Raw genomic sequence first — 17,804 nt, 5'->3', positions numbered from 1 at the left:
AACACAGAATATACACATAACAAACATTCATGCCTTGTGTGGGATTCGTACCTACGATCCCAGTGTTCGAGCGAAGGATGACAATTCATGCCTTAGGCCGCGCGGCCGCTGTGATCGGCTGATTGTATCAGCAGTCACTAATATAACAAAATAATAAAATATGAGTAATATTCTAGAAGAGTCCACAAAAGCAATACTATTTAACGCATTTGCGCAATGAGACAAAACCATACTGGAATATTTCATTAACTTCTTCTTCTTTTTCTTCTATCTGGCCTGTTCCAATTAAGAATTAATTTCTTAACGTATCGATCTTACTGGACATTTGGCAGGGCTTGATAAGCTTAAGATCGATAATGTAGTTAAAATATTATTAAGCTTATGTTATATAGAACCAGATGAAAATACACATAGATGGATCTGGTGAAACCGACCTACACGGGCGAATTGGTCGTACTCCTGGCTTCGAGTCTTGGTCCGAAAACCGTATATCCTGACTGACGATCAGCTCATAGATATATGTAAATTTAAATTAATACATTAATACAGCATTTTTCATTCATAATCACCTCACGAATCACTGCCACAAGTTATTACGGGACACTCTGTATAACATGTAGCCAGTGTAATGTTATATTGCCAGGAGGTTGTATTGACGGCAGTAATATGAAAACCGTCAGTATAAAAAATAAAATAAAAACCGATGGAACCAATTTGTAGCTAACGTGTTGAAAGCCATGTAAGCACTGGACGTCTGTTAGCACTATAAAAAATATAATTAACAAGCGTATCATAAAATATACTAATGTGACGTAGCGGGATTCCTCAGACATCTTCCTTTTGTTCTACAGACTGACAGATCCAAATATAGGCCCATCTCTACTTGGAACTGATCAATATCACATCACCTGCTCGCTCTGTTCCAACGCTCTAATGTTTCTTGTCTCCTTTCCATAAACAATGAGCTTTTACTCGCGTAAAAAGACAGTGGGACATAGCTTGATAATTCGGTTATGTAACGATGCTTTCTAATTGCAAGAGTTAAATATCGTGGAACAGTATGAGAAGGTGAACATGACTACAATCATTGCCTTTCTGGACATTATCCATCGTCCTTTTTTATTTAAATCACACAGTATTTCGGAGACTGGATTCTGTCTCCGTCTTCAGGTGGAACCTACTCAGTTGGACCCAATCATCACAAACTTTTAGGTCTTATGAAAATGAATGTTGAATAAATGAAGGTAAAGCTATTCCTGTAACAGGCCGTGGAGGCCCGTAGTGTTGTGAGACGTCGAGGCTCCCACATATTCTAGACAATCGGCCCACAGCTAGGGTGAGGCTGCCACCCTTACGCGCCAGCTGGTTTCCCTTTACCCCCAGGAAGATTCCTGATACTCATTTCTGTTAAGAGGCTGAGTCGATCCCAGGGCTATAGTGCGGTTGCAATAAGTAGGAATTGAGAAGGATATGGCTTGTCCTATTGAAATAAAGGTCTGCTATTCAGTAAACTTTCCCTGTAAAATACACTTAAATACACTTACGTGTTACTAAGTTCAAGGAGGATGAGGTGGACGGGGCATGTAGCACGATCCTCCGGAACCCATTTGATAAAATTCTTGGTGTGAATATCAAAGCCGGTCTGGTCGCTGTGTGCAACGGAAAAATCGCATATTCCTACCGGGACCCGAATCCCGATTCCTCAGACGTCCAGGCCACAACCCATCGCTATACTGACCGAGTTATCTCGGCTATGCGAACATATATCAGTTCTCTTTAAATATATTTCCCGTGTAGCTGTAACCAGTTCCATTTCTGAGTGTTACCTCATTTCGTAAGTTTAAAATGTGTTAATAAAGTTGCCCCTGTACTTGAGTAATTAAGTACCACGCCACGAAGACGTAAAGAGGAGTGGAGGAATAGCTTCATGTATTCTAACCTCACTAGATGGAGGTGAGTGGTCAGTTTCATGCTCTGACCGTCTTCCCCCCAGGAAAAGAGCTCTCTCTACCCATTGGATAGGAGGCTGAGTGGGTCCCAGAGCCGGTCTTGAGGCTGTAGAGGGTAGTAAAATCTCTTGGCCTCTGCCGGAAATTGAATTCTAATCCGTCGGCCGTCCAGCCTCTATCCCGTCGCTGTAACAACGAGCTATCTGAGCTCATTAACGGCTGTAAATACTGAAACTACTTGACCAATAGTTCTGTGTAACGTATTTTCTTTATAAGTGGTACGAAAAATATTGGAATCCGCCACTGTGCGTAGCGATGTTGGGACGAGTCAGCTGTGGCAGCCGCGGGGAAGTGAACTCCGCACATTGGCCTTAATAAGGCGCATCAGTCGGCAGAGCCCACAGACTAGAAGATGACTGTGCTCGTAGTGTTGCTGGCGCTGGTTGGGATTGCACAGGGCCTCCCTCAGTGCAGAGATGAGGATAACAATCCAGTCGACTGGTAAGCACTAACAGATTTATTTATGGTTTCTGTGAACTTGAACTATTAGAAAGTCTCTCACTGAATGACTAAAAGGGACGTGTAGCATAAAGGTAAAGTTATTCCTGTGTTTAACTAATTATGCCCTGCACCATGTAGACGNACGACGGGGATTCGATTCCCGGTAGGAGCAAGAAATTTTTCTATACTCCAGTGCCTTGAAAGCGGTTCTGGTGCCAACCGAGACTCCTATCCAGTGGGTACCGGGGGCTCTTTCCCCAGTGGTAAAGGGACCGAGTCATGAAGCTGACCTCTCACCTCTGATGCCGAGGTGAAGAATGCTCCCCCATACGTCTTCATTGCGTGGTGCTTAATTAATTAAGCATATAGGCAAACTTACCTAACCATTCGAACACTAGTGAAGCCTTAGTATGGAAACATGTTACTTAACGATGATATGCCAACCACAGCTGGCAAGACGTGTAGCATAAAGGTAAAGTTATTCCTGTGTTTAACTAATTATGCCCTGCACCATGTAGACGTATGTGGGAGCGGACGCATAGATAGTTGGAGGTGATTGGTCCGTTTCACGCTCCTGCCGCTTTACTCTGGGGAAAGAGCCCCCGGTACCCTTTGGATAGGAGGCTGAGTGGACCTCAGACGCGGTCTGAACACTGTGGAGAAGAGAAAATTCTTGACCCTACCGGGACTCGAACTCCGACTGCTCGGTCGTCTAGTCCGTAGCCAGTCGCTATACCGACTGCTATATCTCAGCTTTAGACATGTAGCGTTTCTTATTGAAATATGAAATAAATACGCGGGTTTCACAAAAAAAAAAAACAGAAAATTTCTTGAGCAGCTGAGTTCCTAACAAAGAAAAGCTATCAGTTGCTGTAAGTAAATAACATGGTTTACAATGAGCAGATAGCCGTAGCAAAGGATCTGCGAAATCCTGAACCGCACTGGTTACACAGCTGACTACTTGTCACTGTCCTGAAGATACTTAGACACAAACTAAGACGGTTCACGTTTACTGATCTTACGTTTAAGAAATATTCGTATGTATAGAAACGCTATGCAAAACAGGTTGTGGGAATTTCCAAGCCTTACCACTTTGAGGCCAGGGTTTCATTTCCTTGTATTATATTTGTATTCACCCCATAGGTATCATGGGCGAAAAGGCTAGCCCCTGACATCTCTCTGTGACTGCTTATTCCAATATTCAGTAACTACACTCTTACAATTTATATTAGGCAAATATATTACAACATATTCAGCCCATACACATGACATATACATAGGAAACAAAATTATTATAGAAGAGTCCTATCATCTATGACGTGACGCCGTGCAGTGTGGTGGAGTCAAAAGGGGTCAAAAGGTAGGCCAAGCAACCAGCAAGAAGCAAACATCAAGCAGGGGATTGAGGCAGTAGCTTCCTACAAAACATCGATTAAATTCTATACCAGAATACACGGTTTCACATCCCAGATGATAGTAGTGTTAATAGTTACCGCCGTAGGAATCCTCAGTGCAATATAATGCACCTGTTTCCAGCCAGGTGGCTGAATAGAAGGGCACTTGTGAGTCACTTGCCCGAGGGTTGGTGACGTCAGACAGCCATCTCATCGACCTAATATTTTCTCAAAAAACAATTACCGGGAACTCTATTTCGCGTCAGTTATATCGGTGTTCGCGACTTTGCCATACAGGACGGGATGGTGGAAGACGATGTTTTGGGGCAGTTTTTCTAGAGAGGGCTCTTACTTTTCATATGTAATTGGATGGATAAATGCATGGATTCTTGTTGCAGCGTGGAGCTTGTTATAACCAGGCGTATTAGGTATAGGCAAAGCAGGTCATGCCTTTGGCCCCACACCAGGAGGGTAGGCAACTTGTTTACTATTAAGAGGGTTGAGGTTCCCTAAGGATTATAGGTGTAACAGAATCAATGTGTTTTCTGCTCCATGTCTTCGTTGGTTCTCAAAAATAAGAAAACACACACCCACGCTTCATCACATTTTTCAGTGCCCTAATTTAAAAAGTCATACTTATGGTTTTGTATTTAGAATTGGAAAGGTTTGAGCAAGCTATCGTCATTTGTATAATTTATAATCGAGGTTCAAGTTCAGAGGAAAATATTAAAACCATTAATGTATAATATAGTCAAATACTTGTCACATAGAAGATTTTCTGAACTGAGGATTGAACAAACGGTTGTAAGGATTTTATATGAGGCCAGTTTAAAAAGTTCATGAAAAAAAACTTTTGGGAGTCATTGGTGTTCAGCATTCAGTGTGGGAGGATTTGGTCACTTCCAGCATAACCCACATGCACAGATGTTCTGGTATGTGATACTGTGTAATTTTATAGACAGGTAGACCTACCAACGTTCTGATGTATTCTACTGACTCCACCTTTAAAGTAAATGGGTACCTGTCTACCAAATTATTACTGTATCATATCTTAGAAGGCTGTAATCTTAACTAAACAAAATGCTTCCTTTGGTAAGCCTAGCACCTCTCCTCCAGAAGAGAAAATGCCATGCGTTCTGTGAGAGCTCAAATATAGGGAGAGAGGGAAATGAATTGTTTTGTATGAAACGTTCACAAAAGAATTTTAGAGACAACAATTTTATGTGTAGGAAGTTGTGATAGGCCCACAGAATACAAAATTTTGCTGAGTTCATTTCACAATAGAAGTACGAGTAATTTCAAATAAAAGTGCTCCTTATAGAGTGAAACTTGCAAGAAATATAATTTGCTGAGTTGTAAGCAATAGTGTTGGCTCAAATGGCATGGGTCTGCTATATAAATAATAAAATCAATTCTCTAGACATTATCTTAATAAAATTATAAAGTGTTTATCTATTTAGAGTTGTGACTAAGCATTGTAATTATTTATCATGGCTTTACTTATTCCTTCATGGCATTAGCTAAGCACAAGAACAACTTCTCATTTTACTTCCACATAAAAATGTTACATTTGTGTTAATTTATTTTGCCTTTATTCCACTTTCAGGTATGTGCTTTATAAACTGCCTCGCAACAAGGAAAGCAGTAGCACCCTGATTCAAAATGGAGTAGCCTATGCATATATCACATCTGACAGTGTATCCAGAGGATGGATCTTATCAAATTCCTCCATTAATGATACTAAGTCAATGCCTGGCAACACTCTCGAACTTCTGTACAACTCTTCAGATGTTTTTAAAGTAACTCTAATTTGTTTCCATAAACTATCCAAACTCATTTGACATGGAATGTAAATTACCTCATTAAATTACACATGGCATTAACCAACCATGACTGTTTATTGCAGGCAAATTCCCTGCTGTGGGCCTTGTACAATGATCAAGTTCCAGGTAAGACATACAGCTCTGATCAAGGCCACACTAAAGGTGTTGTTATATCTGAGACTGATGGAGGCTTCTGGTTGGTGCACAGTGTTCCATACTTCCCTCCTATCCCAGGAAATGTGACAACTTCTGGCACTGATTCTGACAGTGGAGGTTACAGCTATCCTTCTACAGGACTTCGTTATGGACAAAGTTTCCTCTGCATTAGCCTGAGTGCCAGTCAGTTGGATCTTGTAGGTTTGTGATTTTCTTCTTATTTTATGGTATTAGGTTTTATATTTATTGTAATTTAGCTAGTGGTTTTGTATAGTGTTTAATGGGGTCTTTTACTTCAAGACTTTGCAAGAAGAACATAAATTAAAAATGCTTGAAAATGAAGCCATAGAATACTTATATGTAAAAGGGATATTTATGCGTATAGGAATGTTGTCTGGTGTTTCCTGTATCAGTATTTTTGTAATTATTTTACATGAAATGCAATAATATGCCCCCTCACAAATCCATTTATCACTGAACATTGCTGTTGAGTGGTTAGCATTCCTGCTTTGCATTCAGGATGTCCCAGATTCAAACATTATCCAAAGGGGGTAATTGTGTTGTTTGAAGTTTAGTTTGTTTTCATTGACCCCTCTAGTATAGTACCTTGAAACGAATCACAAACGCTTCTACATCCTTTACGATTCATCATTCATACCATATGGTGCTATACATATAACCAAGATTGCTATAGTTCATAATTATTAATTTATAATTCCTGTCTGTGCAATGGAATCAAATTCCAGCATAACTGATTCAAGCAGGAGGTGAAATATTACATTCTAAGATCCCTAAGCTAATTAGTTCTATCTGGAATAAGGAAAATTGCCTGATCAGTGGAAGGAGTCTATTATTGTACCAGTTCACAAGAAGGGTGATAAAGCTCAGTGTACTAATCATCGTTGGATATCACAGCTATCAACTTCATACAAAATTTAGCCAATATTCTACTCTCAAGGTTAAGCCCATATATAGATTAAATTATTTGGGATTATCAGTGTGGGTTTAGACGTAACAGATCAAATACAGATCAGTTCTTTTGCATTCATCAAATATTGGAGAAAAAAATAGGAGTACAGTGAGACAGTACATCAGCTATTCTTAGACTTCAAGAAAGCCTATGATTCAGTTAGGAGGGAAGTATTGTATAATATTCTCATAGAATTTGGGGTACCCATAAAACTAGTTAGGCTAATTAAAATGTATTTGGACAAAATGTATGGTGAAGTATACTTAGTTGCAGATATTCTTCTGCATCTATTTAATTAAAATAACTTACATGTATGTGTGTATGTGTGACTAAAATTCACAAATTCAACACATTCTCCTGCAATAGTGTTTGTACTCCAGTTCTGAAATGCTTCTGACAACCTTTCTAACGCTCTACAAATAGTGCCAGAAGGTTCAACACTGATAGGATATTTGGACACTGGTATTAGAAGTGGTATATATCTAGACTTCTTATACTATGATGGATACATTTTAGTATGTTAAGAGCATGCTGTGTGTAACTGTGTAATAGAAATCATAGGTGTAAAATGAGAAACAATAGAATAAATTTGCTAATTTATTTAACTTATGCTTTGCTCCATGGAAGTAATTAATTTATCAACAGACTTCTTCACTTTAAAGTTAACAAATGGGGAACATCATGACTGAAAAACTTGATGTCACAGTCCTTTGAAATTTAGAACTAAAGAAACTGGAACTCATTTTCTTGTATTTGTTAGGTACTCAGCTAACATACAATCAACCATGGATATATAGTTATAATGTACCTGAAGATCTGGAGAGGCATCTTCCTCACCTTGCAGCAGCTGCTAGAAGCGTGCGAGTTCGTGTTGCCCCTTGGCACCATCTGCAGGAGATAACTTCACTAGCAGGACAAGCATTTTACTCTTTTGCAAAAGCAGTAAAATTTAACAAAGGTAAACTAAATGAGCAGATGCTTGAAATGCCAACAGTTTTCAGCCTTTCAGTTCTTAATAAGAAGTCATTTATGGCAGATTATTAGTTTGGAATGACTGGAAGGAATGTGGGTTAATTGCCAGATATGACAGAAACTGAGTTGGCACTATATAATGCATCTGACATGCATTTCAGAGGTGACCGGTTTGATTCTTGGTTGGAGACCAGTTACCTGAATGAGATTTTACCAGAATTTTCTCAGTCCTTTCAGGCAAATTCTAGGATAATACATTAAATAGGCCACAATAATTTTTTTTTATATCCCCCTTAATCATTATTTGTAATCACACTACGATATTTAAATCAATGCTACATTAGTTCAGATGCTGGTATTAAAATCATAACAGTTTTCAGGATGATGATAATGTTAAGAGATATAAAAGTATTAAAATCATAAAGAAATACAAAAGTTTTAGTAAGTTAATAGAGTTTGTGGCTAGAAATAGCTACTTTTATGATAAAACCTGCACTTCAATATCAGAATATCCCAGTTTTTTCTCTCAAAAATACTCTTTCTTTTTTCTTGATATAAATGTTTCATAGCCTTGTTCAATGTTCATATAAGTCCATCTTTTGCAGAACTGTATTTTGACTGGGTAGCACCAGCATTACAGACTGATCTCCTAGTTGAGACTTGGCGCAATGGCAAAGGCAAATTGCCATCCAGCTGCAATAGTACTTTTACGTGAGTTCGAACATTTCTTGTAATAAATTTACATTTATTATGTAATGTGTGCACGTGTTGGTTAGTGTTAAACCTAAAATCGGATAACAGAGATGGAATTTGGATGGGAAAGTGGTCAGAACAATATTTCCTAGCCTACAAACTGAAGACTTCTGATGGTCTGAACTTAGGGTTTGTGGACGACATCCCACATTCTTTGAATTTTCAACCAACATCCATTTTAGTGGTATAATATCATCATTGGCCATGTTATTTTGTGAATAAATTAAGTTTGACATGAGTTTCCATTTTTATTCCAAAAGATTTAATCCAGGTGTTATAAAACATATTACAAAAATATTGCTTTCTGTTGCTTAATACATAACAAAGTATATAACTAGTTAGTTAGTTAGTTGGTTAGTTATTTGGAGAGGGTGGGTTTCCCCATGCACTTAGGCCTGTATTGGTCCATTGTGCTTCCCTCTATGATTTCTACCAGTCTCTATATCCTACCGGTACTGGTGCTTACCATCAGTCCCGCCCAGCCAGCGAGACCGGCTCTACTAGCTGAGAGGTATCTATAATGCTTCCCCCATCTACCAGAGGTATTAGAGACGGCTATTGGGCGGGAAACATCCATAATTTGGCTCAGTGACCTCCTTAGGAGATATGAGATTCTTTTACGTGCCATAAAGCTACGACATGGGACCCAGGGCTTAAAGTCCCTCCCGGAGGACTTGTTCCCTGAATTTTTCCGCCCTTAAAAATTCGATGACCTCCGCCGGGTATTTGAACCCACGTACTACGAGTCATGAGGTGGGAATGTTACCTCTAGACTACGGAGGCCGCTAAGTATATAACTATATTTGTTTTTAATGCAAATTATATAAGTAGGTAAGTGTGGTAAATCAGATGGTCTAGAAGACCAGGAGGGGGTGTTGAGATGGTCTGTGTTGGTAAGAGAGTTGGGAAATGCTGCAGCACAGTAGAGACTGTGACACAGTATTTTCTAATTGTCATAGATATTCTCTAACCTTCAATTTGTATCTGTAAACACAATTTTACTTCAATAACAGTTTCATTGATCCTATGCTTTACAAAGGTTGGAAGGTATGCTTATTCAGCATAAACATGTTCTAAATTGCTATACTGTATGGTTTATTGGTCTTTGCAAAGCAAATCCACTATGGAAATTACGCTGCATGAAGTAGGAAAGTATTTTTCCATGAATTTCTATTCTTTTTGTTTTGTTTATTTGTTCTTTTGTTGTTTTTATTAAATATGTACTATATTTAAAAGTTTCTGAAATAATAGAGATTTTAATGTGATATTTAATTAAAATTATGTGCTAATATGAGTATTTTGAATATTGATCCACTTTTTAGAAAGTTTATGAATTTTTATTGCGTTTCACATATAATAGAGATTACTTGTATATTCTGCAGATACCAATAAGTTCACCTTACAACTTTTAATGTAGACCCAGTATAAAATGTAATAAAAAATCCTTCTGAAGCTCTGAAGATGGAACATATAAACAGAATAATGGATGGCTAGGTGGATGAATACACAAAACCAACAACTATAGTTATTCACTTTGTGTAACTATGAAAGCACCAATAAGTCTGAAAACTGTATGACATGTCACTATAAAAGAGGAAGAAAACCTGAATGATGAGGTCATGAACAACAGTTTAAATGAGAGAAACTGAGTTCTTAGGTTTGCATAATATTATTATAATTTTATATGTTGTCTCAGTGTTCAAGACATTTCGTCAGTCACTGTAGATGCTGCAAATATTCGCTTCAAATCAACTGAAGATCACTCTAAGTGGGCAGCAGCATATGAAGATGATAACACAGAAAATGACTGGGTTTGTATAGGTGACATCAACAGAATGGTAGGTATAATTTGTCTAGTGGCTATTATATAGATTTAAAATGCAAACGATTCTGGATTTGATCACACTCAGCACTGCTGATGTCAAAAAAAACTATAAGAAAATATATGTCAGTATATTTGTCAGTATATGTGTCTCAGATAATAGACAGTATCTGATACAACTGTGGCGTAAGAAACAAGTTGTTTGTAGAATCAAACAGGTTTCAAGAAGTCTTAAGCAAGGCTTCAGGCTGCTATCCAAAAGCCATAAATAAAGAAATTTAATATGTCATATTACAGACAGTGTGAATTTATGTTTCAGATGTTTATATTATAATGCATCTTTTTTAAATTCCGGACTTGGTTCACTATGGATAAGGTGGTAAACTTCTGTACCAAATGACTGATTTAAGACTGGTCATAGTTAATGTAGATTTTTCTGGATGCCTTCCTAATCCCTCAGCAGTAGCATACTAACATTGCGGAGGTAATATAAGGTGCCTCCATAATTAGAGAGTTCATGTTGAACTGTGTGTCCTCTCTGAGAGCCATCATTCTCTCCAGAGTCCACATCATGGGTGCTTATAAATCAGAAAATAGATTCTTTCATGCTGATGAATGCATAGAGGATTTCCAAGCCAGGAGGACCAAAACAGGAGTAAAATACTACGGTTCAAACATTATTGCACTATTCATACTTCCCACATATTGTAAGGTAACAAATAGTTATGTATCTGTCTTTTGTAGGATCCGTTAGATTCCGGCAAATATTCAGCAATTGGAATTTTAACCCTGGTTTAATAGGACTTGTGCAGTTTGGTATATTAAATATGCTGAAACAAAATTACGTCACATAAAAGAAAATAATGACCAACAGAGGTTTCCAGAAAGAGAGAAAGAAAAAATTTGCCATATTAAATCTTTCAGCTCCTGTCTGAAATACCTTTAAGTTTAATCACAATTATTAACCTGTATATAAAAATACAATTATTCATGCATGTAAAGTTGTGGCCTTGAGTATCAATGACATTGGGGTCCATTTATCATATTGTAACGTGTTTCTGGTTACTGAAGACGCCGTAGAGATCGTTAATTGGTTAATTGAACAATCTACAAATATCGGCTACAATTAATTATCACAATGCTACGGGTTTCCACACTTTACAAACCCTACAACAAAATCTGTTAACACTATCTTCAAGAGTCTTCACATATTAATAACGCGGGAGCTATACGAGCCTCCCTGAATTACACTCCAAATATAACTGGTTATCACTGGTTATCGCACACACGTCTGTAGCTCGTAACTTGCGAACTGAGAACCCGATAACACACTCGGCGACTGTCACATTACAAGTCGACTCAGCGACTGTTACGTTCCAACTCTGTTAGGCGGCTGCTATGTTTCAACTCGGCGGCTGCCCACATTACAACTCGGAACTGTCTTCGGTGATGGCCAGGTTACAACTCGACTCGTAGCTGCTGTGCAGTTTCCTTATATAGCCGCAGTGGTGCCTCTCGCGTTCCACGTCACAGTAGGAAGTTGATTACGGGTACATAGCGTTGCGCGTTACATCACAGCGGAGGGGTGGGAGGGAGCGCTACGTTACCGCCATGCGCCTGTGGCCTGAGTTGCCACGTTACCGCTGGGTAGGGAGGGGGTTCTCCGTTGCGCAACATGTTACAATATATTTCTGTAGTCAAATGTAAGGCATCCCTGACTACTGCAGATTTCACGGCACAGTTTAATTTTTATAGCCATAAGTAGAGAAATCCAATTCAGAATTTAAAACACAATTAGTGGCTCTCTGCTGTTCCTGTAATAGAAACATGAGTGTTAAGCTATCCTTTATTGCCACAGACTTTAAATGAACCACAACCCTCTTGCAAAACTGCTTATGAATCCTAAGGTTGCATTATTCAATAAACATCATCTCCACTTTTAGCCACATTCCAAACCAAGTGCAGCCATAAGTATCCTGAGTTGAGCTGAATCTTAAATTTTCCTGATCTTGGGACATTTCAATTTAATAACATCTCTTATACACACAATTTTTAATTAAACATTTGCTATTAAATAAACATACTAAATTACTCTCTTCTTTCAGGAAAGCCAAGAGAGAAGAGGTGGTGGTACTGTCTGCATAAATCATCCAAAACTTTGGCAGAAATACTGGAACATTGTTAGTAGTATTGATCCTTGTCCAGCCAATCAGTGACAATAAATATGCAGTTCAGTTTTTCCTTACATATATCATGTGGGATTTCAGAATTTACAAATAATAAATGAAGCTTCAATGTCTATTATTCATTCATATCAAATGACTTCACTTTAACAAAAGACATTCTCTGATATATGGATACATTCTCAACATTATGGGTAAATTTTCGTTGTTCACTGAGCTCAATATGTATTACATGCTACAATTAATATATTGCTGGACATTATCCATCATCTTGTCTGTTCTTAAAAAACCGTCTAGTTTCTATTAAAAACAGAACGTTTCGGGAACTGGAATCTGTCCCCCTCTTCAGGTAAAACCTACTCAGTTGGGTCCAATAGACAGAGCTAGCCCCTATCTTCAGAGATAGGGGCTGTTTGGTATAAGAAAAAACTGAAATAATATGTATAAAAGAAAAGTATAAAATGAAATCAAGTACCAGTATGAGAGTTCTCAAGCAATGACCTTGTGACATTACATATGATTGAAAATAAAAATAGGTTCGATACACTATAGGATCTGCAGTGGCGTGGCATGACTACCAAAAGCAGGGAAGCAACTTTATATACGTGTATATAAAATTTTTCTAGATACCCTATAGTTTCTATCTTCTATTTAAAAGAAAACAGCTAATAGTTTAATATGTATTGTATACTTAAGCTAATATATTAAAATAACACCTAATTATCAACACAATTTTATAGCCATCAAATGACAGGGTTGTGAACCTGGAATATAATTAATGCTTACTTTATTGTTTATAATTCAGCTCGATTCTTCTGTTTTTCTTGGCAAACAGATCAATAACCTCATCTAGAAAGCTGGGTTTGGACTGCAGTTTGTTTAGGAAGGACTTTTCAATGTTCATCAAAGCCAGTGATGACAACCTATCCTAGTTCTGCGAATTTCTTAAGTAGTTTTTTAATCTCTTCAGAGCTGAAAATGATCGTTCATCTGCAGCATTTGTCGCTGGTATTGTTGATACTAGCTAACATAATTTGAAGATTTGCAGGAAAACGCATGATAACTGAAGAGCATACATATATTGATGTAAGTCATACACACTATCTTTTGCCATATCTGGGTCCGAAAACATTACTAAAAGTTCACTCTTTAAGGCAACAAAGTAAAAAAATGCACCATAATTTTCTTTTAAACAGGAAAATGCTTTTTCAGGAAATGAGGTTCTATACATGGGAAAGTATCTGGCATCAAGAAGACTCAAGAAGAGGAGCGTAGCGTTCTCCGAAAATCTAACAGAGACATTCTGACACACGACATCAATAATTTCACAGAACAGCCGTTTATAGGAGTTTTTTCTTTCTTCTCCACTCATTGAGTCAATGCGAATTCTTTTGGGTCGAGTTGGGCCATTTGAATCGAAGACATTTTCCATTTCACTCCAAAGGTGGTCAAATCCTCCCCTTAATCTTTGCATGTGATGCTTAAATTCGTCTATTTTGGTATTGCAAAAAGCTATATCAGATCTCTTAGTTTGTAGGATTTTGAAAAGAGCGCCAGAATATGGAAAAATTGAAGAAAATATTTTCAGCATGAAATTGAAATCGAAATCCCTTAGAAGAGAGAGAAGTCCGCGTGCAGAAGAAATTGTTTCTACATCCCATTCTTCTGGTTCCTCTATTATAGACACAAGAAGATTCTCAATTCCTTCTCTGTATTCATGCACAGTTTCAGCAAGTCGGCTATGGTACTGCCATCGAGTAGGTGCGATAGAAGGAAATCTTTTCCTAAGGTGGGAATCCAATGCTTCAGTCCTTTTTGTGGACTTGGCAAAAAAAGTTCTAAAGCCAGAGAGAGTAGCAAAGAAGACCTTAACTTCCTTAATAAAACTAGCAGATTGTGCTAAGACTAAATTTAGTCTATGCGCATAACAATGAACAAAAATGGCGTTTGGGTACTGCTCGCGAATTTTTGCTTGTACTCCTGCATGTTGTGATGCCATAACAGCAGCACCATCATAAGTCTGTGCAATGAGTTTGGGACCACATTCAAAATCATTTAAAATCTCAAGAGCATGGTTAAACAAGGAATTGGCAGAACGGTCAGAGCTCACGTCTGTAAAACGCAGAAACCTTTCTTCAACATTGCCATCAGCTGTCACATATCGAAGAACTGAAGCCAACCGACACTTCATCATCACATCTGAAGTATCATCAAGAATTAAAGAAACATAATTAGCCTTTGAAATTTCCTTTTTAATTTCCATTGTCATCAATTCAGATATAGAATGTATCAGTTCATTTTGGATGTCAGGAGAAGAACCACGAAAAGCGGTTGAAGACTCTAAATGATTGTGTAAATCAGAATCATAACGTGCCAGCATATTTAAAACCTCAATGTAATTTCCTCTATTAACAGGTGCCACACTTTCATCATGTCACCGAAATGCTAAATCCTGAGAGCCCAGAAAACAAACTGTAATTAATTGGCCTATAAATTTCCTGTTCTATTTCACAGCTTCATTGTGTTTTTCGATTGACTGTTTGTATTGGCTGCTTAGAGAAAATTCAATCCATCTGTTTTTACCAAACAGTGTAATTTCTTTAAGACAAGCAATGTGATTAACTGAATGCCCATGTCTTTTGCCAGATTTGTAAATGTTATTAATGTCATTGTAACCAGCACTGTTAAACACGTTTTTCTTTAGAAAAGAAGAGAGAGGGCCAACAGAATAATTTTTTTAGTTTATCACACCCACACAACCATGGAATAGCCTCATATAAACTGGTATCGAAATGCCATGTGCAAGTTTTTTTTTTGTATGTAAAGTTAGATTAGGCTTAGGTGCACCTTCTTCTATTATCTTAAGTTTCTCGTTATAACTGAGTGAACTGAACAGTGTTTGAAGAAGTTTTTCAATCACACAGTGGTTATCACATGAAAGTGTCAGGTTTCCATTTGTAACTTAACAGCAATCACAAAAATATTGTTACAAAGTTATAATTATGCAAAGCAAAACAAATTCTGCATCGAGAAAAATACAGAATAATAACTAAACTGACTTGTGCATAAGTAACACGCTAACACCTTCTTCTGAAAACTAGTAAGCATGCTTTTTTACTAACAGCACTTTCGAAGTCTCAGCACACCAGGAAAAATTGTGTAACTGCTAGGTCACTGACTTCCAACCTCATACTGCAATGTCTTACAGCCGGCAACATTGCTGGAAGCATGAAGCTAAAAGCATTCCATAACATTTAGCTAAGCAACAGACTCCTCATATATGGCAACATTGCAGTCCCAGTTGAACCAGAAGGAGCGTGGAAGAGAACAACCTGTTGCTTCCTTGCGCGTTTTATTTTAAATTTCCCTGCATTTTGAAAGAAAATAACTGATCTATCCTGATAAATGGTTTATGTAACACATTAAAACTTGCAATATTCTCATTATATGTAATATATGTTCTCATTTTAATTAATATTTTGAAGTATGAAATATTTTTTCGAAATTGAAAAATTGCCAGAAATGTTTTTGGTTGCTTTTCTATAGGGAAGCAATGCTTCCACCACATCCATGTACCCTATGCCCCTGAGGATCTGCCAATAGAAAAATAGATCATATGACAAATACTGTAAAATCCACAGTTGTAAAATGATTCTAATGTAACTTTACCATCTTAAGTTATGTTTAATTTGTTTCTGTGAATATAAATTTGAAACCAATATTTATATTCTTTTAAGAATAACATGAGAATAAAAACAGGTGTTAAATTTATGTGTTAACATAAAATTCTTGTATCAGTTACAAAGTGTTCTTATTAAGAACAATAAAAAAGTTGGTGGCTCCACCTTATCGTGGTGAGGGGGTTTGAGTATGCCAAGGACCCTGAGAGCTATACCAGCGGTAGTGTAGCTACTGGCAGGGCCTCCCTTGCTGGACAGGTCAAAGGGTAGGCATCAGATGAAGAGAGACACCAAAAACTGATGCCAGAAGCAGCGTCATCAGCAGCGACTTGAAGCACAGAGCAAATGATGCTCGAGATGGTTCAAGTTCATATAGCAACAGACATGACCAGAGTGGTTTGAACGGCTGTTGTACTGCGATGTGGAAAGCAAATGGAAAAACTACCATATTATCACTTTTCCTGGATAGTCTCTTTCCAAAAACAGAGATACCAAGTATGCGAGATGTTTCCTCTGGAGGCAAAGCATTCCGGAGGTAAACTACTCCCCAATCGGATCTCCGGANGATTATACAGTGTATTATTCTGGAGGTGAATGGGCTGAAAGAGGTGTGATAATAGTTAGGGTGACCAACTCTCCCGTATTTCCCGGGATCTCCCGTATTAGAGCTAATTTTTTTGGATCCTCCCGGCTCCCATATTGACCTCCTATTTCTCCCGTATATTTCATTAACAATCAAGATCGCAAAATTTAAATTATATATTATTTCCGCCAAATACATTCCGATATAAACTGTCATTATTATTGGCAGTTCAGACTTAGAGGTACTCATCGATAAATATCGAAAAATTACCTATAATAATCGATGGAAAGTTTAGCATGTACTAATCGATAGCGGAATATCCAGCCCTGCAAAAATGTGCTAGAGATGATTTTGTTAATTTCTACTGTTGCTTGCACAAGTACATTTCTAAGAATTTTGAGTTATCAAATGCAAATCCTGTCCATTGTCTTTTGCCATTAAATTTAAACACTGAACTTTCTTTCAGACATTTTCAAACCATTGTAAAAGAATTTAATCTTGATTTTGTAAATGAGGACAGCCTGTATGAAGAGTTTTCTAGTGCAAAAAGTGTTCTGAATGTGGTAAAAACAGGACGTATAGAACAAAGTTGGGTCAATATTTTCAGTGATTTAAGAAACAAACAAATTTATATGCCAAACCTTATTAAGATCTGAGGCTTTGTTTTAAGCATCCCAGGCTCAAATGCCCATACTGAAAGAATTTTTTCACTAATGAGCACTAAATGGACTGATCAGAGAAATCAAAGCAGCTTAGAACTAATTAAGTCAGAGCTAATGGTAGCAATTAATTACGACTATAGTTGTAAAGAGTTTTTTAAATTTGCACAAGAAGATAAAAAAATGCTTAGTTCTGCAGCATCAGTGGACAAATACATATAGGTTAGGACTAAGAAACATGCAAATTTGTAAAATTTATTCTATATTGTGACCTGTATATTATATAAAATTTAAATTAATTGTTTTGTTTAATGTTATCCATTCCATGAACGTTTGCTGGACTGATGCCACGCTGCTAA

General features: G+C 37.5%; 1 protein-coding gene across 1 annotated transcript; it reads left to right on the top strand.

Moving 5' to 3' along the window:
- The first annotated feature begins 2,334 nt into the window (after window positions 1-2,334).
- Window positions 2,335-12,785, top strand: LOC111864727 (deoxyribonuclease-2-alpha). The gene is made up of 7 exons (XM_023852211.1): window positions 2,335-2,450; window positions 5,451-5,643; window positions 5,751-6,024; window positions 7,554-7,751; window positions 8,371-8,476; window positions 10,215-10,356; window positions 12,446-12,785. Exons 1-7 carry the CDS (start codon window positions 2,362-2,364, stop codon window positions 12,554-12,556), a joined length of 1,113 nt encoding a protein of 370 aa, XP_023707979.1. The 5' UTR covers window positions 2,335-2,361; the 3' UTR covers window positions 12,557-12,785.
- Window positions 12,786-17,804: the final 5,019 nt, after the last annotated feature.

Source organism: Cryptotermes secundus, unplaced genomic scaffold, assembly GCF_002891405.2.
Source record: "Cryptotermes secundus unplaced genomic scaffold, Csec_1.0 scaffold654, whole genome shotgun sequence".
In the NCBI taxonomy this organism is placed as follows: Eukaryota; Metazoa; Arthropoda; class Insecta; order Blattodea; family Kalotermitidae; genus Cryptotermes; species Cryptotermes secundus.
The sequence above is the reverse complement of the archived record's forward strand: the minus strand, read 5'-3'. Positions and strand labels throughout refer to the sequence as shown.